This window comes from Scyliorhinus torazame, chromosome 15 (assembly GCF_047496885.1).
Source record: "Scyliorhinus torazame isolate Kashiwa2021f chromosome 15, sScyTor2.1, whole genome shotgun sequence".
NCBI classification, from domain to species: Eukaryota; Metazoa; Chordata; class Chondrichthyes; order Carcharhiniformes; family Scyliorhinidae; genus Scyliorhinus; species Scyliorhinus torazame.
Window position 1 is genome coordinate 156580109 of NC_092721.1, and position 23038 is coordinate 156603146.

At 51.9% G+C, this 23038-nt stretch overlaps 1 protein-coding gene across 2 annotated transcripts in view; it reads left to right on the forward strand.

Annotated features, from left to right (window-relative positions):
• The window catches only part of rxfp2b (relaxin family peptide receptor 2b), a 246366-nt gene that overhangs the window by 71158 nt on the left and 152170 nt on the right, over positions 1 to 23038 (forward strand). For both annotated transcript variants that reach the window (XM_072476985.1, XM_072476986.1), the window contains exon 6: positions 16362 to 16433. In XM_072476985.1, the coding sequence (XP_072333086.1) occupies positions 16362 to 16433 (72 nt within the window). The remainder of the gene's footprint in view (positions 1 to 16361; positions 16434 to 23038) is intronic.

A 23038-nucleotide genomic window follows, 5' to 3' on the forward strand; every position in this document is an offset into this window, starting at 1 on the left:
ATGTGTGGTTATTGTATTTCTGTAACTCTCGTATGAGGCTGGAAACTTCCCTTTCACGATTTCAGTGAGAGCGCTATCCTGCTTCTGGGCCTCTACTAGATCTTCGATCCTAGTCTGCGCGACCTGAACTGCACTCACTGGGGCACTCACTGGGGCGCTCTCGGGGGGCTTCCAAAAATACCCATGCCTGGATCCAGCCTTAGCCAGCGCATCAGCTTTTACATTTCAAGGGGGGAGGAACGATGGTGGCTGCGGACTTTTATAATGCCAAAAGTCCTGTTCTTGGCTTTTTTCAGAATATGGCGGAGTAATGGGGCTGAGGGGAGGGGTTTCCCATTCGCGGAAACAAATCCTCTCGTTTCCCAGAGGGGCAGAAATTCAGTGAGGCTGTTGCAGACGTATAGACTGTCTGAATATATGTCTGCTGGGCTGGGGAAGGAATCTGGGTGCTCTACAATGTAAGCGATGGCCGCAAGCTCTGCTGCCTGTGCGCCTAAGTGTCCGGGTAATTTTAATCCGATTTCCTCAAGGGCGCGTCTCTGCGCGTCCTCCACATAAATCCCACAACCTGTTATGCGTTGCCCATCCAGGATTGTGGAAGATCCATCCACATAAATCCTAATGGGGTCACATGTGTCCGGGTGAGGGCGGTTCTGAGATGGAGTGGCTAGTTTTCTGGGGGGTGTTTTAGCTATAAAGGGGCCTGTATTATGGTGGGGTGAAATGATCTCACACTCATAGGGGGTTCCGGGGTACTGTAGATTGTCCGCTAAGTATGTGTGAGTCTTTGTCCGTTTTACTGTGATGTCCCGTCCTTGTAAGAGAAGGGTCCACCTAGCAACGCGGATTTGGCTGACGGTACCGTCTTTACGTCGTCCGTCTAGTAAAAGTTGGGTGGGGGTGTGCTCGGTCAAAATGGTGACGGGGTTCAGTCCGGTAATGTATGAGAAGTACTGGACTGCCCAGTAAACTGCGAGCAGGTGCCTCTCACAGGCTGAGAATCCCTGCTCCACAGCATCTAAAATCCGGGAGGCATAAGCCACGGGTCTTAGCTGGTCGTGCCGTTCCTGCAGGAGCACGGCTGAAAGGGTGCGGTCTGTGGTCGCTACCTCTATGGCTTAAGGGGAAAGCGGGTCGGGAACTTGTATTGCGGGGGCGGCTATGAGCGCCTGTTTTAATGATTCCACAGCATCCGTATGCTGTGGAAGCCATTCCCAGGGGGTTCCTTTCTTTAGGAGGTCTGAGAGGGGCGCTGCCTTGCTGGCGAAACCGTCAATGTGGTTTCAGCAGTAGCCAACCAGTCCTAAAAACGACCGGAGGGCTGAAACGTGTTGGGGAAGGGGCAATTTAGCGATCGAGTTAATTCTTTTGTGCTCGATCTCGCGTTTGCCGTGTGTGATAATTGTACCCAAATATACCACTTTTGCTTCCAATATCTGGGCCTTTTTGGGGTTTACTTTATAGCCAATGGAATGTAGTAATTCCAGGAGTTCGGACAGAAGCTCAATGTGCTCTTCCTTTGTGTCTGTCTGCAGTAGTAGATCGTCTATGTACTGTACCAGGCATTCGGGGGGAGAAAATTTTGCTAGTCCATTTGCCAGCTGTCGGTGGAAAATGGAGGGGGAGTTGTGGGAGCCCTGTGGCAGGCATGTCCACGTGTACTGCTGCGCTCTGAAAGTGAAGGCAAATTTATACTGGCACGCCTTTGCCAATGGAATGGACCAGAACCCATTACTGACGTCCAAAACCGTGAAATATCGGGCATGGAGTCCCTGTTTGAGCATGGTCTCGCGACTTGTTGCAACGGTGGGGGCTGCTGCGGGGGTGACTTTATTGAGTTCCCGATAATCAATGGTCAAGCGCCATGATCCGTCGGGTTTCCTTACTGGCCAAATCGGGGCATTATTAGTTGAGGCTACCGATCTTAGGACGCCCTGCTCTAATAAGCTTTCTATGACCTTTAGGATTTCTCCCTCTGCTTCTAGGGGAAATCCGTACTGTTTTTGGGGTTCTGGGTCCGGTCCGGTTATTTGTACGGAACCGGCCATCCGTCCACAGTTGTGTTTGTGGGTTGCGAATGCTGCCCTGTTCTTTTGCAGGACTGCCCTAACCTGTCGGTCCGTGCTGAGTGTGGTGGGGTTGAACCAAAACTCGCCTACTGCGCTAATTTTGTTCATATAATCCCCTATATTGAGCGTTGCGGGGGCTCCAGCGGATTTCGCCATCTTCCAGACACACTGGTTGACTGGATCGAAAGAGAGGTGATGAGAATTCATGAAGTCGATCCCCACAAAATGTGCTCTGCTGTTGGGGGCAGGTCGACTAACACTACGGGGTGTTTTGTATTAATGGTTCCGATCTGGATGGGTACAGGGGTTGTGATATGTCCCTGCTGTGAGTGGCCTGTGAAGCCGCTGAGGGTGATAGTGGCTGTGGTGGGCCACGTGTCCTTACCAAGGGTGGAGGAATTTAAAGTTGTGCGGGACCCTCCTGTGTCCCAGAGAAGCTCGATCGGCTGTCCCCTAACCTTTGCTGCAATTATGGGTCGCCCTGACCTATCCCAAAGGGTATCGCAGACCCAGCTGGGGAGCCTGTACATCGTCAGTCCGTTCTGGTCAAGTTTGTCTGATCGGACTGGGCGCTAACGCTATGTATGGGCTCTGCCTTTTTCTTATTGAGAGTGCCTGTCTGTTGGGCTCTCTGTGGTTTTTTAGGGACCTTGCATTCTTTGGCAAAATGTCCCAACTGTCCGCAATTGTAGCATTCTTGCGGTTTTGCTGGGGGGCTGCTCTTTCCCTCGTTTACCCAGGCAGGGTTGTGGAGAGTGGTTCTTACTGCCTGCACGTCTGCGGCGGCTTGGTTTTCCTCAGGGGTTCTAGCTGCGGGTTTACCGTGAGCCACTTGTTCCCAAACGCGGGACAATCTTTTGACCACCCACTTCTCATTATGAGCCTCCTCCGAATGGTCATAATTACTACAGGCATTCTGTCCTGCTTCCGTGGCATGGGAGATAAGGGTGCGGGTCCATTTGGCCATATTGTCTGCGGACAAATGGGCACGGTCTACATTTCCGAAAACGGCTTCAAAGTGAATCCACAAGCGTCCTGCGAATGCTGTGGGGTGTTCAGACATTTTCTGTCTGCACTTATTTAGACCGTCTACGGAGTCGCCCCGGTTGTACCCGATCGCATCCAAGATCGCGATATGCATTTCTGCAAGGGTGCCTCCTCCTACATTCTGTGGGTCGGGAAGGGCTGCTGCGACCGATGGGTCTAAGCTGAGGACCGTGAGCTTTACCTGCTCTTTTTCATCCAGGCCGTACATGGTCGCCTGGTGTTTGACGGTGGCAAAGAAATGGTGTGGGTCTGAAGCGGGGAGGAACGATGCGATTTTAGCACACGCATCCCATAATTGGGTCACTGTGAGGGGGGTGGAATATAAGACTTCCGCCTCGTCTGCTGTTGCGGTGCGGTGGGTTGTTACAGGGTTCATGGGAGCCTGTATTACCTGCTGTGTGGGGGTGCTCTCCTCCTTTGGGGTTTTCCCTGCGCACATGCTCCCTGAACATATCTCTGCGCTGTCTCTTGCAGTTCTTCCCAATCAGGGCCGTCTTCCTGGTCTAAACTTTCCCCAAAGGTGTCTTGGAATCCCTTTTGGACAGAAACCATTGCTTGCAGGTCTGCAATTTGCTTTCGGCACTTTGCATGGTCCAATGTACTCTGCCTTTGTTCCGTGGTTGCAGCGTGGAGCACTCTCAAGGCTGCCTTGAGATCACTACATTGCTTCTGTAGTGTCTCCACCTGCTTCTCCGTCTCTTTCTTAACCAGGATGGCACGCTGCGTGTCCTGATAAGCTTTCTCATAGTGGGATTGAAAACTGCTTAAATGCGCCAGACAAGACTGGTGACCCCGTTTGGCGTCAGCCACCTCTGTCCTTGGCTTCTAACTGCCTTTTCAATTCCAGGTTTTCCTTTTCCATCTCGCATACATCGATTTTACTCATACGATGGATGCCTTCTATTTCTTTTCGGAGCGTCCTGACGACCTCCTCTGTGCCTCGCAATTGTGCCATGCAGGACACGATTGCCATCGGCTTGCGCGCTTTCGCTAAGCTTTTCTTATGGATTTCACTCATGTTCTCCCACCAAGTATGCCCTCTACTTCCGGGACCTGAGTCGTCGTTATTACAGAAACCGCTCCACATGGGCCATCCTTTGCCCTGCAGAAATTTGCGAATTTCCACTTCCCAGATGGGACACTGTCCCACTTTAATGCTGCTGATCGGTGCGACCGCAAATTCTTCGGGGTTCATGAGGCATTGCATTGCCTGCATGGCCATCTCTCTTATCTGCTTGTTACGTTCAAATTTGGAACAGTGGGCTAACGTAGATGCGGGTACGGCTTGCGCTAATTTCCGAAAATACAGACTTCCGACAGTTTTGACGCAACAAAATCTATCAGTTTTACCTTATAACCCTGTTAGTTACGCATGCATACACACACTTCCGAATTGTGAATTATTAACCAGAACCGCTTGAACACTTGTGGTTTTTTTTGTTTTTGTTTCCGATTGGATTCTATTCAAATAGTTGGGGTTCTCCCGGAGTGGTTTTCCACTTCTATGTCAGGTCCCGGCGGAGTCGCCAATTATGTTGCTCTTTTTAGCCTTAGTTTATTAGCTCTGATTATGTCACCTTTGCTCACGAGTCGCCAGGTATCTTTCTGATACCGCCACGTGGTTCAAGCTCGAGTTATGATTAATACGTCAGCACACCGCTTAGTAAGATTGAAATCAACGGTCATTTATTATATACAACAAGTAATGCTTACACAATAATCCTACTATCTATATAGAAACCTATCACTACTGGCCAATACTTAACTTTAGGAAGGGCCCACCAGGTCAGGGAAACGAATGGCTTATCGAATCGGATCTGGCCTGCGGGATTCAAAAAGGCTGATACAGGTCGATGGCTAGGAGTCTTTATCGGGTAGCGATCGCTGGAGTCAAACTTACTGTTTCTGGTTGATGTTCTTGCGAAAGTCTCGAGCAGGAGAAGAAGGGAGAGAGAGAGAGATCTGAACGTGGCCCCTCACTTTATATGGCCCAGGGGCTTCCCGCCTCTCGGGGCGGCCCTTGACCCTGAGTCCCAAGTGATTGGACTTGTTCCCTGATCACTGGGTTCGATATATCCAATAACGGAGCGATTCCCTGATCGGGGGGTGGTCGTTCACCTGTCTTTGTTTTGGCCACTGCAGGCGCCGCCAGGTCTGGCCCGGCATTCAATTGCTAATATGTTGCAATTTTTCCCGGGGATAGCCGATTAAACTGCAGATGTCTGGGTTGATGTGCTGCTAATGGTCTTGAGTATCGATCTGGGCCGACTTCCCCAGAGCCGAATATGCTATTCTGTCTGCAGCTGTCCGTTTGTGTCCTGTTGGCTGTTTTTCCCATCAGCCTTTCCAGTTAGCCATTTTAAATCGGGTTTTGGCCAAATGAATAGGGAATCAGCCATTTTAGGTGGCTACAATACAAAGATCTGTAGAGGGACAGGTAGTATTGAGGAAGCAAGGGGGCTGCAGAAGGACCTGGACAAGCTAGGAGAGTGGGCAATGAAGTAGCTAATGAAATACAATGTGGAAAAGTGTGAGGTTATGCACTTTGGAAGGAGGAATCTAGGCATAGACTATTTCCTAAATGGGGAAATGCTTCGGAAAGCAGAAGCACAAAGGGATTTGGGAGTCCTTGTTCACGATCCTCTTAAGGTTAATGTGCAGGTTCAGTTGGCAGTTAAGAAGGCAAATGCAATGTTAGCATTCATGTCAAGAGGGCTAGAATACAAGACCAAGGATGTACTTCTGAGGCTGTATAAGGCTCTGGTCAGACCCCATTTGGAGTATTGTGAGCCGTTTTGGGGCCCCATGTATAAGGAAGGATGTGCTGGCCTTGGAGACCGTCCAGAGGACGTTCACAAGAATGAACCCTGGAATGAAGAACTTGTCGTATGAGGAACGTTTGAGGACCCTGGGTCTGTTCTCATTGGAGCTTAGAAGGATGAGAGGGGATCTTATTGAAACGCACAAGATACTGCGAGGCCTGGATAGAGTGGACGTGGAGAGGATGTTTCCACTTGTAGAAAAAACTAGAACCAGAGGACACCATCTCAGACTAAAGGGACGATCCTTTAAAACAGAGATGAGGAGGAATTTTTTCAGCCAGAGGGTGGTGAATCTGTGGAACTCTTTGCCGCAGAAGGCTGTGGAGGCCAATTCACTGAGTGTCTTTAAGGCAGAGATAGATAGGTTCTTGATTAATAAGGGGATCAGGGGTTATGGGGAGAAGGCAGGAGAATGGGGATGAGAAAAATATCAGCCATGATTGAATGGCGGAGCAGACTCGATGGGCCGAGTGGCCTAATTCTGCTCCTATGTCTTCTGATCTTATGGTCTAAAAGGGTTTTAAGTTTGGTAGCGAGTGGGAACTGCTGCGAGCTTCTCGGCGCTCAGCCTGTCAAGGCTGTCAACGTAATCCAACGGTAATTGGTCCCACAGACTTCACGCCGCAAATCATGGCTCACCAGCCGATTCGCTGGGACCACGCCCGCCAGCTCCCTGCTCACAAGGTAGAGTAGCACTTAAACTGCTCTTGCACAGCCAACTCCACTCAACTCGCAACCATAGGCCCATAGCCAACTGGAGGAGTCTTAGAGGCTACATGCACAGGAGATGGCGCTGGCAATGCAGGGCACCGAGGCCAACACTGCTAGAGTGGCGACCGCAGTGGAGAGCCCAGTGCACGACATCGGCATCATGAGGTGCCCAAGGCGTGGCTCAGCCAGTGATGGCCATGGCTGAGGGCCTCGGTAGACTGACTGATGGGGGACGTGACCCGGTGCCAGGTGGACCTTGATTATGTGCTGCGGGATATGTCCTTGTCGCAGATGGGAATGGCCGAAGCACTGCAGTGCATGACCCAGTCACTGAGGAGCAGACATTGGAAAGGCACCAGGGCTGGCAGGGCCAGATGACACAGGGGTAGCCAGAAGTCAGTCCAGCTATCCTGAGGTGAACCACAGGGCCCTATGGGCACCAACCTGGAGGAGGGTGTGCTAGGTGCTAACCTGGACCCATCCCACGGATGGCGACGCTGGCCACTAGCTTCCCTGAGCTCCCCTCTGATGAGGCCGTGTTTTGCAGCCATCACCCGGAACTGGATCGCACAGCTATTCATGTGCCGCCGGCTGGTTTAGCACACTGGGCTAAATAGCTGGCTTTTAAAGCAGGCCAGCAGCATGGTTCGATTCCCGTACCAGCCTCCCCGAACAGGCGCCGGAATGTGGCGACTAGGGGCTTTTCACAGTAACTTCATTGACAATAAGTGATTTTCATTTTTCATTTCATTTCAAATGCGGCTGGGCATCCGGTCTCAGCATCCAGATGACACCCGCCAGGGGCATCGAAGGCCATGGGACGTGGTAAGCAGCTGGATGCCTCCACCTCAGATGTGCATCCTGGTGCATTGCCAGGATGTAGCGGTAGAACTAGGAAGGCAATTCACGTTGAGGATCACTGATAGGGCACATGCCGGGGGTGTTGGGGGGGGGTAGGTCGCGGGTAAGGGGGGAGGGGGTGGGAGTGTGCATTTAGGGGGAGGGAGGAAGGGGAGATTGGGGCAGCACCATCGGGAGAGTGGGGCAATGTCTTGTTAGCGACACACTTAAAAACCTTCACCACAACTGGTATGATGCCTGCGGCACTTTGTTCCATGATGCGGAACGACCACCAATCCCATGCCCCATCACTTCGGACATGTGGGTCTTGCCCCCCCCCCCCACATGCCCTGCCCACGCACACCTGGCCGCAGTGGGGGCACCTGCACCGGATCCCACACCCTGCACTCCAGACACCCAAACATAACGTTGCCACACCCCAGCCACAGACACATGTGCCCGGTGCTGGGACCAATCCCCTGGGTGCTCAGATGCTGGCTCATGCGTCTGTGGTGCTGCCTGCCACAGTGTTCAAGCAGTGTCCTGGCATCATGGTCTGATTGGGATGCAAGGCAATGAATCCCACATGTGGCCCGTTCTACCTCGGGGATCCACTTGGAATGTGTGAAGTGCTCACTGAACTAAATTGCCAGGAGTGATAGCCTTCAGCTGAGCGGCTAGAGGCCTCAGCGGTCAGTGGGAGTTATGGCATGTCGGTGGGGCAGACCAGCAGGGACTAGACGTGTTCCCGGAACGGGTACACATGATCCAGGGATCTGCATGGAGAACCTGCGCACGGATCAGCCACCCGCTCCCCCCCCCCCCCCCCCCAAGCTGAGACATTCCCCCCCCCCTCCAGCTCCGATACCCCCCCACCTCATGGCAGTCCACCCCAAATGAGGCTGGACCCCTTGGTTGCCCTTGCAACCACCAACCTCCGGGCACAGTGGCACCGAGCACAGTGCCCCGGGCTCTTTACCTGTGAGCAAAGATGGCTGCTCATCTCCTCAGCTCACCGCTGTAGCCCTTCTGCTAGGTTCACGATTTTCAAAAGGAGTACTATTCAGCGCCAGCATGACCACTTGCTGGGGAAGGGGTTGGATCACGGGAGGCCATTGTATATGGGATGGCACCCATTGATTGCATGATAATCGGTCTTAAGTGGTGATTATTGGTTTCTTGCCACGGTATTGGGATCCCGATTTTGCCTACGGGTGCGAGCCGTTTGACTTGCTAACGGTTTGGTGCCCGGTGCGGATCTTGTTTTTGGCCTCTACCGCTATTCACCGTCCTCATTACGCTCTCGCTCGAGCGCAACGAGGCCACTGAATTGCGCTCTATAAATTGACGGTGAACACTGCTTAGAGGTTAGACCGTTATCCTTTACGCATCGAGGATCTGTATGCAACATTGGGCGGCGGCTGTGCGTTTATGAAATTGGACATGAGCAACACTTATCGACAGTTGGAACTCAATAAATCAACTCGGAAGTACATCTATGGGTGCAATTCATTGGCCGCGTTAAACTCAAGCAAGAGCACACCGCGACCGGTAGATCCTGGGTGAAGCCTCCCGTGGGCCTCCCGGCAGCCTTCACCCTCGTGGCATATACCCAAGTACCGCGAGGCATCGGAATCGGAACTCCACCCAAAAGAGGCGGGAACAAACAGCGTTCGCTGAAGTAGGCCTTAAACCTACTTAAGACCTATATCCACCAGCCTCACTCGATCTACTGGCCTTCCCAGGGAGGCGGCAGGTGGGTGCCAATCAGTACTGGTCCACAAGAACGTCGACCAGGCAGAATGGCACCCAGGGGTATCCCGGGTCATAGAAGGCCCTTGGGTGATCAGGTATAGTGCATGGTGGCTCCCTTCTCTTCTCCCCAGCTGGCACCTTGGCACTGCCACCCTGGCACTACCAAGGTTCCCAAGTGGCACTGCCAGATTGACAAGGTGGCAGTGCAAGCGTATCAGGGTGGCGCTGCCAAGGTCAGGTTCCAATGTGCAAGAAAGGAAGGTAGAGGGAGAGTTGATGGGTGGGGGTGTGCAGGGCAAGTAAATAGGAGCCTCTTGGAGGTAGGGAGGGTGACGGGTGGGGGTCTTGAGGGGGGGATGCTGTAAGGGGGCTTGGTGGGGTCTGAAGAGGGGAGACCCCCAAGGACCCCATAGTGGGGTGTCCTCATTTTGGGGGGGTGGGGGGTAGTTCCCATGTGTGTGAGGGGGGTGACATTGCCCATGGTTGGGGAGAATGGGGGGCCCAAAATCTCACTTAGAGGTTGGGACACTCTTTCAAAACAGCGACCTGATCTCTGAGTTCAGCTCCCAGTGCTGAAATAAGTGTGGCCTAAACTGGTGAGAAACTCCCCAGGGCCAAGAAAAGTGACTAAGGGCTTGATTCAATTAAATGGGAACAAAGTCCCATACCGAGGGCGTTTAGCCATGTGTTTCCTGGCGCTCCCAGCTCAATCGCTCAACGCAACTCGCATTGTATAAGGGGCCTCAGTGGGGAACGCATGGCAGAGGCCGCACATAGCCCCGTTTTGTACACTGGGCTCGCTGGAACTCCCCAGTGTAGCGAGAGATCGGGGCGCCATTTTTAAATGCCGTCCTGATTTCCGAGGCCCCGGAAGCAAACCCTGACACCCCAGTCCAAATGCACTATGTGAGGTCCCCACCCTCACCCCACAATATTCCGCAGGGTACCCCGGCCCGATCACGCATGTGCAAAAAATCTGCCACGCTGACAGTGCCCATGCCAGCTGACAGTGTCACCTGGGTGCCTTGGCAGTGTCAAGCTGGCACCCAGGTGGCACTGTCAGCTGGCATGGGCATTGGCAGGGTGCCAGGCTGGCACTGCCAAGGTCCAGGCTGGTACTGCCAGTGTGCCAGGCTGGCACAGCCAGGCTGCCCAGGTGGCATCAGCACCCTGTCCAAAGGGCATGCAGCTGGAGGCCTCCGATCCCCGGGTAGACCCTGAGAAGTGCCATTCTGTCTGGTCCCCATCTGTGGAGATCAGTGCTCAACAGTGCTCGCCCAGGTCTCCGAGGCAAAGGGGATGAATCCCAAAGCCTCAGGTACTCTGGAACCTGCACATAATTTTTTTTACTTTTTAAAAAAAATTCCAATTAAGGGGCAATTTACCGTGGCCAGGTCCCCTAACCTGCCTATCTTTGTGTTGTAGAGATGAGACCCGTGCAGCCACGGAGAGAATGTGCAAACTCCACACGGGCAGTGACCCAGGGCCGGGATCAAACTCAGGTCCTCGGCACCATGAGGCAGCAGTGCTAACCACTATGCCACCGTGACACCCCGGAAATCTACCCAGACTAACTGTCTCGCTCTAGTATGCAGATTTGCCAAAAAATGATCCCACCAACAATGGGCAGGATTTACACCGCAACGTCAGGCAAGACCATGTTGGATCTCGCGAGGCTTGACAAGCCAGGTAGATCTGGGAGCGGGTCTCCCAGATTTTATCAACCAAGCTGTACCGCAGCGAGCTGCTTTTTAGGCGCAGCGTGGCCATTGGATTGCTCCCTAAGTGTCATTGGATAGCAGTGGGGGGAACTCGCTCGGAAACGCCCTGAAAAACCCGCCACAAATAATTGAATTGAATTCTGCCCTTTGAGGCAATGATGGAACGTTTTTCAGAGTATGTGGTCCACCTGCACTGCTCAAGGTGCTTGTTTCACACAAAAGAAGTACTACATTTGGGGTAATCTGGTGGACCGAGAGTTTGCAACTTGTCACCAAGAAAGTGAGCTCCATCAAAATGGCTCCGCCCCCCGAGCTCTGCACTTGTCTTGGACTATTATGGGTGATTTATTCCAAATCTGGCAACCGTTCTAGTCCCCCTTCACTTGCTCCTCAAGAAGCACCAGCCTTGGGAATGGAGCAAGGGCCAGGATGATGTGTTTAGGAAAATGAAACGCCAATTGTCCTCCTCGGGGGTGTTGACGCATTTTGACCTTTCAAAACCATTATACATTACATGCGATGCTTTGCCATATGGGATTCGGGCTGTCTTGTCTCATCGGATGAGCGATGGGCGTGCACGTCCGATTGCCTTTGTCTCCCGGACGCTGGCTGCTTCTGAGAGAAAATATGCTCAAATAGTAAAAAAAGGTCTGGCAGTCGTATTTGGTGAAAAGCGGTTTCATCAGTACCTCTATGGCCGCCATTTCTTTATCGTCACGGATCACAAGCCATTACTGGTACTCTTTCGTGAAGACAATGCGATCCTGTCAATGGCATCTACGAGGAATCGGCTCTGGGCCTCTTTATTGGCTGCTTACAAATACTTTTTCGAGCACCGCCCAGGGACCCAGATGGAGCATGATGATGAGTTGCGCCGTGTTCCCCTCCAAACTGAATCTGCAAAACCCCCTACAGCGGACGAGGTGGTCACAGTCCTGAATGTTATGAACTCCTTGCCCGTCACGGCATCATGTATTTGTGACTGGACGCAGACCGACCCCGATCTTGCTACGGTGCAGCGTCTGGTGCTAAATGGTGGCCAGCATCGACAGCTACCAGGGGAGCTGAAGGCTTTCTCCTCCAAGTTCTCAGAGCTGACTGTGGAAGATGGTATCCACCTGTGGGGTACCAGGGCTGTTGCAGGAAATCATGTTGAAGGACCTTCACAATGGGCACTCTGAAATGTCCAAAATGAAGATGCTGGTGAGTTGCTACATCTGGTGGTATGGTTTGGACACGGATATCAAGACGGCCCAACAGTGCTCCATCTGTCAAGAGCAGCAGAAGCTCCTGCGGCGGCTCTCCTACACCCTAGGGAGTGGTCTGAGCATCCTTGGGCTCACATATACGTCGATTTTGCCAGTCCATTTCTGAGTTTGATGCTTCTCGTCCTCATGGACGCCCACTCCAAGTGGCTGGAGGTCCACAAGATGGCAACGGTCACCTCCCAGGCGACCATCGCGCAATTGCGCATTTCCTTTTCCTCCACAGAATCCCTGAGGTGCTCGTGACAGGTAACGGGACTTCTTTCACGACTGAAGAGTTTGCCCTTCTTGTCCGCACTGCCCATACTATCCGGCATCAAATGGCTTGGCAGAGAGGGCTGTGTAGACGGTTAAACAGGGACTTTGCGCTCGATGGACAGTAGGCTGGCAAGATTTTTATGCTCATACAGGACCACACAGCACGCAATAACATGACCCCTGCTGAGGTGTTAATGGGTTGTAGGCTTCATATGCGACTGAGTTTCATTCTCCCGGACATTGCCGCGAAGGTGCACCATAACCAAGATTTGCAAATTCCCCAGTTTGATGTTGATGTCTTCGATATTTTGCACCTAACGATACGGTGTTCAACGACGGTGCACGCTGGCTCTCTGGGATTGTCAACTGCTAAACAGGACCAGTTTCTTCCCATGTTCGGGCCCAAGGGCATCTGATGCAAAGGCATTTGTATCTCATTCACTCGCGGAGGTTACTCCCTGGTGAAGTTCCTCGAAAGAACCCTGTGCTGGATCCTCAGGTCCCATTGTCGAACCAGCCAGCTGTGACGCCTCTGTTCTATCTCAATGCGGTCATGTCAGACGTTGTATCTCCCGACTCTGTAATGGAGTCGCAGGCCTCTGAGGTCTCGGACGCCGACTGGCCGCCTCATACCAGAAAGGTATACGTCGACTGATCCGGCACGTCGGCTACATGATGATTTGTTGGAGCCATAAAGAATCTGATGTCCGCCGCCTGCTCCTCTTTCTCCGCCTCATCGGTCATCAAGGGAGTCTTCAGACTAGGGCAGCACGGTAGCACAAGTGGCTAGCACTGTGGCTTCACAGCTTCAGGGTCCCAGGTTCAATTCCCCGCTGGGTCTCTGTCTGTGTGGAGTCTGCACGTTCTCCCCGTGTATGCGTGGGTTTTCTCCGGGTGCTCCGGTTTCCTCCCACAGTCCAAAGATGTGCGGGTTAGGTGGATTGGCCATGATAAATTGCCCTTAGTGACCAAAATAAAACGGTTAGGAGGGGTTATTGGGTTACGGGGATAGGGTGGAAGTGAAGGCTTAAGTGGGTCAGTGCGGACTCGATGGGCTGAATGGCCTCCTTCTGCACTGTATGTTCTATGTTCTATGTTTGGGTGGAGGAATGTAATAGCCCGCACAGGACCTACGGAGTGTGAATGATTATCCTTCCCATTGTCCTTGCAGAGTATGAGCACTCCCACTTAGGGCAGGGGATCTCTATTAACCTTTTGTATAAAAGGTTGGCCAGTAAGGCACTGACCAGAACAGGAACCTGGTTGAGATCTATTGGACAGTATACATATCGTGTGTAAATAAAATTGTGTTTCTTTATTTTGCTTGGTGTGGACTGTTTGTGACCTTATTAAACAGACCAATCTAAAATGGGGCCTTATTGTAGGGTGAAAGACGAGAGGTAAAATAACAAATGGGCTGATGGTACAAAACAAAAGGTGATGCCAGTGGAAAAAGTAAAGAAACATAAGATGGATCCAGAGGATGTTTTAACTGGCAATGGCAGAATCATTACCAAAAGCTGCTGCTTATAATTAAAAACAGAAAGTGCTAAAAAATATTTCACAGTGCTGGCAGATCTCCGCACCTTCAGGAGCTAGGCCAGCGCCACCGGGGTTGGCGCCGTGCCAGCCGGCGTCAAAGGGCTTGGCGCCATGCTAACCAGAGCTGAAGGGCTTCCGCCGGCCGGCGCAAGTTGGCGCAGGAACGGGAGCTTCAGCGTGTGCTGGCATCTTCCCAGCGCATGCGCAGGGGGGTTCGTCTCCGCATCGGCCATGGCAGCCGGAGCGGAGGGAAAGACTGCCCCCACGGCATAGGCCTGCCCGCGGATCGGTGAGCTCCGATCGTGGGCCAGGCCACCGTGCGGGCACCCCCTGGGGCCAGAACTCCCCCCGCGCCCCCCCCTCCCCCCCCCCCCCCCGAGGACCCCGGAGGCCGCCCGCAGAGACAGGTCCCGCCAGTAAGTACCTGGTCCAATTTACGCCGGCAGGACCGGCCTAAAACGGGCGGCCACTTGGCCCACGCGGGTCGGAGGATCGCCGGGGGGGCCACTGCCATAGGCATGCCGACCAGCGTGGCGTGATTCCCACCCCCGCCAAAACCCCGGCGCCGGAGAATTCGGCAGCCGGCGGAGGCGGGATTCACGGCACCCCCCCGGCGATTCTCCGGCCCGGCGGGGGGGATCGGAGAATCCCTCCCAAGGTTTTGAGTCAAATATCTCCAATTCAGAACTCATGGAAGGCATGGAAATGTGATGTGTTTTACTTTGACCTTGTTTAGATCTGCGTCAACACAAGGGAAGGCATCTTGTAACATTAATGTCAGAAACAAGGGTGAGCAGCCAATCACATTGAAGTATTCTTACAGACACCAAGCCGGGAAGTAAAATTCAGTTCACGTTTAGTTTCCAAATTTTACAGATAGCAAAATAAATTATGGTGACATAGAGTTGGAATTAAAATAGAAATTTAGTCCACACAACTGACACTTGGATTGGGAGGGCTGGTTATCTTGTGTAGAAAGGCTGGGCCTGTATCCATTGAAGTTCTCCCCTTTGGCTGGTGGCGGGAACTTCCAGTCCATCTTGATGTCTATGGCACTTTTTGTGGCATACCCATTCATCTGCCAAGTAGCCCATTGCGGTGCGGTCGCCTTTGGAGTGACCGGAAGATCCATCCAGAAAATCCTTCCCAAAGTGACAGAGTAATGTATCTACATTTGCTGACAATACAAAGCTAGGTGGAATTGCAAGCTGTGGGGAAGACACAAAAAGACTGCAAAGAGATATAGACAGATTATGTGAGTGGGCAACAAGGTGGCAGATGGAGTATAATGTGGAGAAGTGAGAGGTTATTCATTTTAGTTGCAAAAATAAAAAAGTGGAATATTTTTTAAAAGGTGTGAAATTTGTAAACTCTTAAGAGGCCGATGTGTATTATACAAATAACATAAAAGGTTAGCATGCAGGTCCAGCAATCAATGAAGAAAGCAACTAACATGTTGGCCTTTAATGGAAGGGGATTGGAGTACAAGAATAAAGAGGATTTGCTACACTTTTGGGGGCTTTTAGTGAGACCTTGCCTTATGAACTATTTAATTTGATCTCCATTTTAAGGAAGGATATGCTTCAATTAAAGACAGTAAAGCTAAATTGGCCCCTGGGTGAAAGGGTTGTCCTATGATGACAGGAGGAGTAAATTAGGCCGGAATTCTCTGAAGTTCAGATAAAAGAGAAGTAATTTCATTGAATTCGAAGTGGGGAGAAATTAGTGAGAAGGAAATCTGGGAGAATTGTGATCAAAATCATGCCAGAATAGCCACTGCGATTGCAGTGCCAAGGTGCCCAGGTGCTGGCGGGAGTGCCAGGGCACTATCCTACCCAGAGCCCGACCACCCAGGTGCCTCTAATGGCTTGGGAGACCCCCCCGCCCTCCCCCAGGTGCCATTACACCTGGTCTATGCTTGTGGAAATCAGTGCTAAACGGCGCACTAGCGACGTCCCCCAGGTGAGGTCGTTAGTTCCTGGGCACCAGGTGAGTACTGTGAAGACCTATTTAAATATGTTGATCTGGATCTCACCCAGCAAGGGCGAAATCCAGATCGCGACGTCTTGCAAGATCTCATTAAATCTCGCAAGGCCTCTCGCAAGATTCACCAGCCTCGTCATGTCACTATGTCGGATGCGACAAGACCATTAAATAGCGCCCCACATTTTTCTCTGCATGTGAGAGACCCAGAATTTGCTGTCAGTTTCAGAGCAACAGTGACTGCAAACACCAACAGGTTCACTGCCATTCCAATTGCAAAATCCAAGCAGTTGTCCATCAATATAATTAGGAAGATAGTTACAATATTGTTATTTCATTGCCTTGCAGATTTTTGCATGATAACCAGATCAGATCCATCGCAAAAACTGCATTTGCTGGACTTTACAAACTCAGACGATTGTAAGTAAACAGTTTAAATACAATGGCTTATTTTAATGTTTGAGGATACAACTAATAAATAATTGTGTGCTTATCATAAGCACAGGCTTAGCTTGATTGACTAAATGAAATCAGGTTACGGTCACAGTTTAACCCACAGAACTACTTCCAGTAGCTAGTCAAGTATGAACCAAGGGTGGCTCCAGCCTACTCACATTATGAACATGAGCCTTGCTCAGAGGCCAAAAATGCAGAATGTGTTATGTTTAAAGATGAGCGGAACAGGCTCACAGATGTAAAATTCATATTTTAGTCAACAATATGTAACGGTTTGAAGTTTTATTTAAGTCCAACGTACTCTCCCACAGACTGGTAAAACAGTTTAACTTGCACCATGCTAATGTACAGCAAAAAAAACCTAATCATCTCCCCCTGATCTTCAACAGCATCACCATGTTGAATCACCCATCATCAACATCTTGGGGATAAACAATACTCAGGAGAATCAACTCCATCCAGAACACAGCCGTTGATTTGATTGACATCCTTAGCATTGAAGCCTGCATCACACCCTCCATCATTGGTGAAGCAGAATGGCCTACTTCTTCTCCTTTATTTTATGGTCTTACATTTTGGCTGCACAATATTCTGCACACATCTACCAAACGTAATCTGACATACCTCAATCGCCTATGACACCTACCATCAAGAAAGAAAAGAACAAAAGAGAAAGTATCAAATCCACATTCCCCTCCCAGTCTTGCACCATTCCTCTATCATCACCTGAGTCAAAAGTCTTTGGACCCATAACTAACATAAGGCATGATTTTCCGCTGCTCCCCACGGCAGATGGGAGCGGAAATATCGCGAGCTTTCCAATATCGCTAAGCCATTTTGTGATTATGCCATAAAAACTTCAATGATGGGCTACGTTTCCTTCTGCTCAATGTCAGGAACATATTTAGCACATTGTGGAATATCCTTAAATTTCATTCAAATGGCTCCTCACTAGGATCCTTCACCCTCTTGCTGCATCAATAGGCCACATTGGCAGGCAATCATGGTTCGTTCGCCGATCTCGCTGAATGCTCCTGGGACATCTTCAGGCTCAGCTGTCTAAGTGGGGAGGGTGTTGGTGGGGATGAAACATTACTAAGGCATGGGTAGCTTCAAGTCGGCTGCAGGCTGAGGCCCCAGCTTGAGGAATGGGCCATGGAATGGACATTTCCAGACAACTATTTAGACATAAAAGAGAAAATACTGGACAATCTCAGCAGCTCTGACAGCATCTGTGGAGAGAGAAGGGAGCTAACATTTTGTGTCTGGATGACTCTTTGTCGAAGGTGTTTAGACAAGACTATTTAGACTTCACTGAGATCTTTATGTCGCCTTCTTTGCAAGTAATATGAAATCAAGTGCTCGCAGATGATGGCCTGCATTCTTCCTCACATTTATTTGGATGTGGATCACATAAGAATAACAAGATCCTAAAGGCTGCCTGCCACACATTACCCTGTCTGCAATTACAGCCTGCCATTATGAGTGTCTCTGAGGATCTCCAGGAGGCTGAAACATCATGAAGCCCTCAAGGTCACCTTAACTTGATAACATGAAGCATCCGTCAGGTTCACAAATCATTGTTACTATCCAGCTGATCCCTCTGCATAGTTTAGAGCCATCATATGCACTCCCAGACCATGCTCAAAGGCCACCTTGGGTAGGCGGCATGGTGGTGCAGTGGTTAGCACTGCTGCCTCACGCCGTCGAGGTCCTGGGTTTGATCCCGGTCCCAGGTCACTTTCCGTGTGGAGTTTGCACATTCTCCCTGTGTCTGCATGGATCTCGCCCCCATAACCCAAAGATGTGCAGGGTAGGCGGATTGGCCATACTAAATTGCCCCTTAATTGGAAATATTTTTTTAAAAGACCACCATGGGCGCAATATATCACCACTTGTAGTCACCATTGTTGACCTCGGCAAGTGTATAGGTAAGGCCATTCATAGCTTTGCAGCCCTACATTGTGATTGAAGCCTAGCAACCGCTCAGCAGTCAACTGAATGATAATACAATCTCAAGGGTATAGGCATTAGCGGCATAATAACAAGGTGTCTGAGAGGGGCATAGCCAAGGCATATTGAGGAGGCAAGGTCCTCAAAACTATTGGTGAACTTACCGCATATGCATTCGGAAAGTCAGAAATGCAATTAGTACACAGGAGCGCACAGACGCTCTGAGGAGGGACTCGGCTTGTATACACTGCTGCAATGCAGAGAGTACATGAAGTTCCAGGATATATGACCCTTCTCTATCTCTGTCAACAACTCTCCTTCGACACCATACCTGACCTTTTCTGAAAGCAGATGAGTTGAGAACACACGTCAGCCTCAATGTTACACAGTCAAGAAATAGCAGTGTATGACCCTGCAGGTCCCCCCATAAGGAATCCTTACGTGAAAGGGGGGGGGGGGGGGGGGGGGGGGAGAGAGAGAGAGGAGGACTGTGGAGGCGCATCTGTTTGACCATCGTCATACTCCTAATATTTCTTAGATTTTCAAACCATCCTGCTGTCGTGGTGCTTCCCCAATAAGTGGAGCAGCTTGCCATCTCTAGGGGCTGAAGCACTTCACCTCTCAGCCACATTATTGCCCCGGTGCTCAGATGTACAACGTTGAGTGTTTCTCAACCTGTGACTGTCTGGATTGCGGCAGCAAGGCTCTCACCACAGTGCTGTGCATCCCATCACCTAAACACTCGCTGAGAAGTGTGATGCAAATAACAAATGGTGATTTGTGGCGGTCAGTAGACCCTTTGAACATGTTTCCAAAGTCATGGCTTCAGACAATGTTGAGGGGAGCAATAGGATAGGAGCGAGAATGAACTCTGCTCTTTATTAGCATGACTTGTCTCTGGAGGGCTCCATTGTGTCTGAGCATTTTGGAGTTTACACAGGCCAGGCCTGGCCATGAGAGGCACAATGTGTGTTTTAAAGAGGAGGCATTTTAATGTCAGGCATGCAGGGGGTTGAAGGTTGTCATCCTCAGGTGGTCCTCATGCACAATAAAGTGAGGATAAAAGCAGACCAGCACCCCTATCCGAGAGCGCAGACGTTAATGTGATAGAGAAGAGGGTAATACAGAGGTTTGAGTCATCTCAGAATAGATGCATACCTGCAGAATGTCCTCGGCTGCCTTGACCCAAGGGTCACCGATCAGTTTCACCATCAATGTTCCACCAAATGCATTGTCCCGTTGCTGGAGATAGATCTCCTCGAAGAACTTTGTCTGATTGAAGGCGTACAGCTACAAGCCCACTGAGGATAGTGGAACAGTCATAGCTCTTGTAGGCTGCCACAGAAACTGGGATGCTAGTGACACACTAGAAGAGGCAGCACCTTCTGAGATCTGGGGTTAGATTCTCTGGTTCACTATGCCTGAGGGCTGATTCGCAATCAGGGAGAGTCAGGGCAGCATGTAGCACAACGGTTAGCACTGTTGCTTCACAGCTCCAGGTTCCCAGGTTTGATGCCCGGCTTGGGTCACTGTCTATACGGAGTCTGCACGTTCTCCTTGTGTCTGCGTGGGTTTCCTCTGGGTACCCGGTTTCCTCCCACAAGTCCCGAAAGTCGTGCTGTTAGGTAATTTGACATTCTGAATTCTCCCCCTGTGTACCCGAACAGGCGCCGGAATGTGGCGACTAGGGGATTTTCATGGTAACTTCATTGCAGTGTTAATGTAAGCCTACTTGTGACAATAAAGATTATTATGATTACAGCGTCGAGCATCCGGTCGCCCGCTGGTGGCGGCATGGAGGTTTGCTCCTTGCGCCAGTGAGAGGATGAAAATAGGTCATCTATTTGCATCCTACTCATACGACAGGCACCATATTCTCCAAGCCCACGTGATTCTCTGGTCTTCTGGGCCGGGAATCACGTGGGCGGGAATTGGTGCAGTTGTTGACAAACTTCGCCCTGATGAAGCGGACCTCACCGTGGGCCAAGGGGGTAATTCTTTAAAGGTGCTGCCCCAAAGTCCATCAGAGGGCCACCCCCACAATGGCCACCCCTGCCCACCCCACCCCCGCCAGATCCCCCCCCCACCAAATCCCTTGTGGTAGTCACCACTGTTGTATTATATTATATATATATATGGGTATTACAGTAAGGCCCTGTACTACAGGTACGGGGGTAGATCCCTGCCTGCTGGCTCCGCCCAGGAGGTGGAGTATAAATGTGTGTGCTCTCCAAACAGCAGCCATTTCATAAGCTGCTGTAGGAGGCCACACATCTCTGTGTAACAAAGCCTCGATTACATTCTACTCTCGTCTCGTCGTAATTGATAGTGCATCAATTTATTACACAGAGATTTTTCAGAGATGGACCTCCGCATCAAGCCGGATCGCCTGCAGCTGCATCCTCAAGCAGACAATGCCAAAAAGGACTTCCAACATTGGCTAGCCTGTTTTGAAGCAGACATCGGGTCTGCGCCAGACCCAATCTCAGAAGCACAGAAGCTCCAAATTCTGAGCTCCAACGTTTTTCCCCTCATCCAGGACGCGCCTAACTACGCAGAGGCCATGGCGCAACTGAAGGAAAATTACGCTCAGCAGACCAACAGGACCTACGCCAGGCACCTCCTATCCACGCGGCACCAACTTCCCGGTGAGTCTGTGGAAGATTTCTGGCGTGCCCTGCTCGCCCTGGTGAGAGACTGTGACTGCCAGGCCATTTCGGCCACTGAACATTCAAACCTGCTAATGAGAGACGCGTTCGTTACGGGCATAGGGTCTGACTACAACCGCCAGCGCCTCTTAGAAGGGGCCACGCTTGACCTCGCGGCGACCAAGAAACTAGCGCTCTCGCTCACGGTCGCCTCACGCAACGTACAGGCTTATGCCGCTGACCGCACTGCCCACCCCCCTGTGCATCGTGGACCCTGCAGCGGCCACTCCATCGTGGACCCCATCAGCGACCGCACTCAGCCAACCCCATGCCTGCACTGTGCAGTAGCCAACCAACCCTGGCGGACCCAAGTGCTACTTCTACAGACAGACAAAACCCCCCCGGCAGCGCTGCCCGGCACGGAGCGCGCTCTGCAAGGCCTGTGGCAAGAAGGGACATTTCGCTGCAGTGTGCCAGGCCCGCTCAATCACTGCTATTGGCCCGGCACCCCCCACGTGCGGCCAGTGGGTGCCGCCATCTTTCTCTCCTCAGACCACGTGCGGCCCGTGGGCGCCGCCATCTTGCTCCACTCACAACACGTGTGGCCCGTGGGCGCCTGCAACCTGCTTGCCTCAGAACCAATGGGCACTGCCATCTTGCCTGCCCCAGGACACGTGCGGCCCGAGGGCGCCGCCATCTTGCCTGTTCCAGGACACGTGCGGCCCGTGGGCACCGCCATCTTACCCACCTCAGGACCCCTGCCCGTCGGGCACCTCATCGGGCCGCTCATCGCCTGCAACCGCCGCCGACCAGCCGCATCACGCCTCGGTCACGATCGACCAGTCACGACCGCACAACCTCGCGACCGCTTCGACAAAGGTGAAGGTCGACGGACACGAGATATCCTGCCTTCTGGACTCCGGGAGCACTGAGAGCTTCATCCACCCCAATACGGTAAGGCGCTGCTCCCTCGCGGTACACCCCGCTAACCAAAGAATCTCCTTGGCCTCCGGATCCCACTCTGTGGCGATCCGGGGGTACTGCATCGCCACCCTCACCGTCCAGGACATAGAGTTCAGCGGCTTCCGGCTCTATGTCCTCCCCAACCTCTGCGCTGCCTTGCTACTCGGCCTGGACTTCCAGTGCAACCTCCAGAGTCTCATCCTGAAATTTGGCGGGCCCCTACCACCCCTTACTGTTTGCGGCCGCGCGACCCTTAAGGTCGACCTGCCTTCCCTGTTTGCAAACCTCACCCCGGATTGCAAACCCGTCGCCACCAGGAGCAGACGGTACAGCGCCCAGGACAGGACATTCATCAGGTCTGAGGTCCAGCGGCTGCTGCGGGAAGGTATCATCAAGGCCAGCAACATTCCCTGGAGAGCCCAAGTGGTAGTGGTGAAAACCAGGGAGAAAAACAGGATGGTCGTTGACTACAGTCAGACCATCAATCAGTACACGCAGCTCGATGCGTACCCCCTCCCACGCATATCTGATATGGTCAATCAGATTGCACAGTACCCGGCCTTCTCGACAGTGGACCTGCAATCTGCCTACTACCAGCTCCCCATCCGTAAGGCGGACCGCCAGTACACTGCGTTTGAAGCAGACGGCCGCCTTTACCATTTCCTTAGGGTTCCCTTTGGCGTCACCAACGGGGTCTCGGTTTCCAACGGGAGATGGACCAAATGGTTGACCGGTACGGGTTGCGGGACACTTTCCCGTACCTGGACAACGTCACCATCTGCAGCCACGACCAGCAGGACCACGACGCTAACCTTTCCAAATTTCTCCACACGGCCACACTCCTCAACCTAACTTACAACAAGGAGAAGTGCGTGTTCAGCACGAACCGATTAGCCATCCTCGGCTATGTGGTTCAGAACGGAGTTCTAGGGCCCGACCCCAATCGCATGCGCCCCCTCATGGAACTCCCCCTCTCCCACTGCCCCAAGGCCCTCAAACGATGCC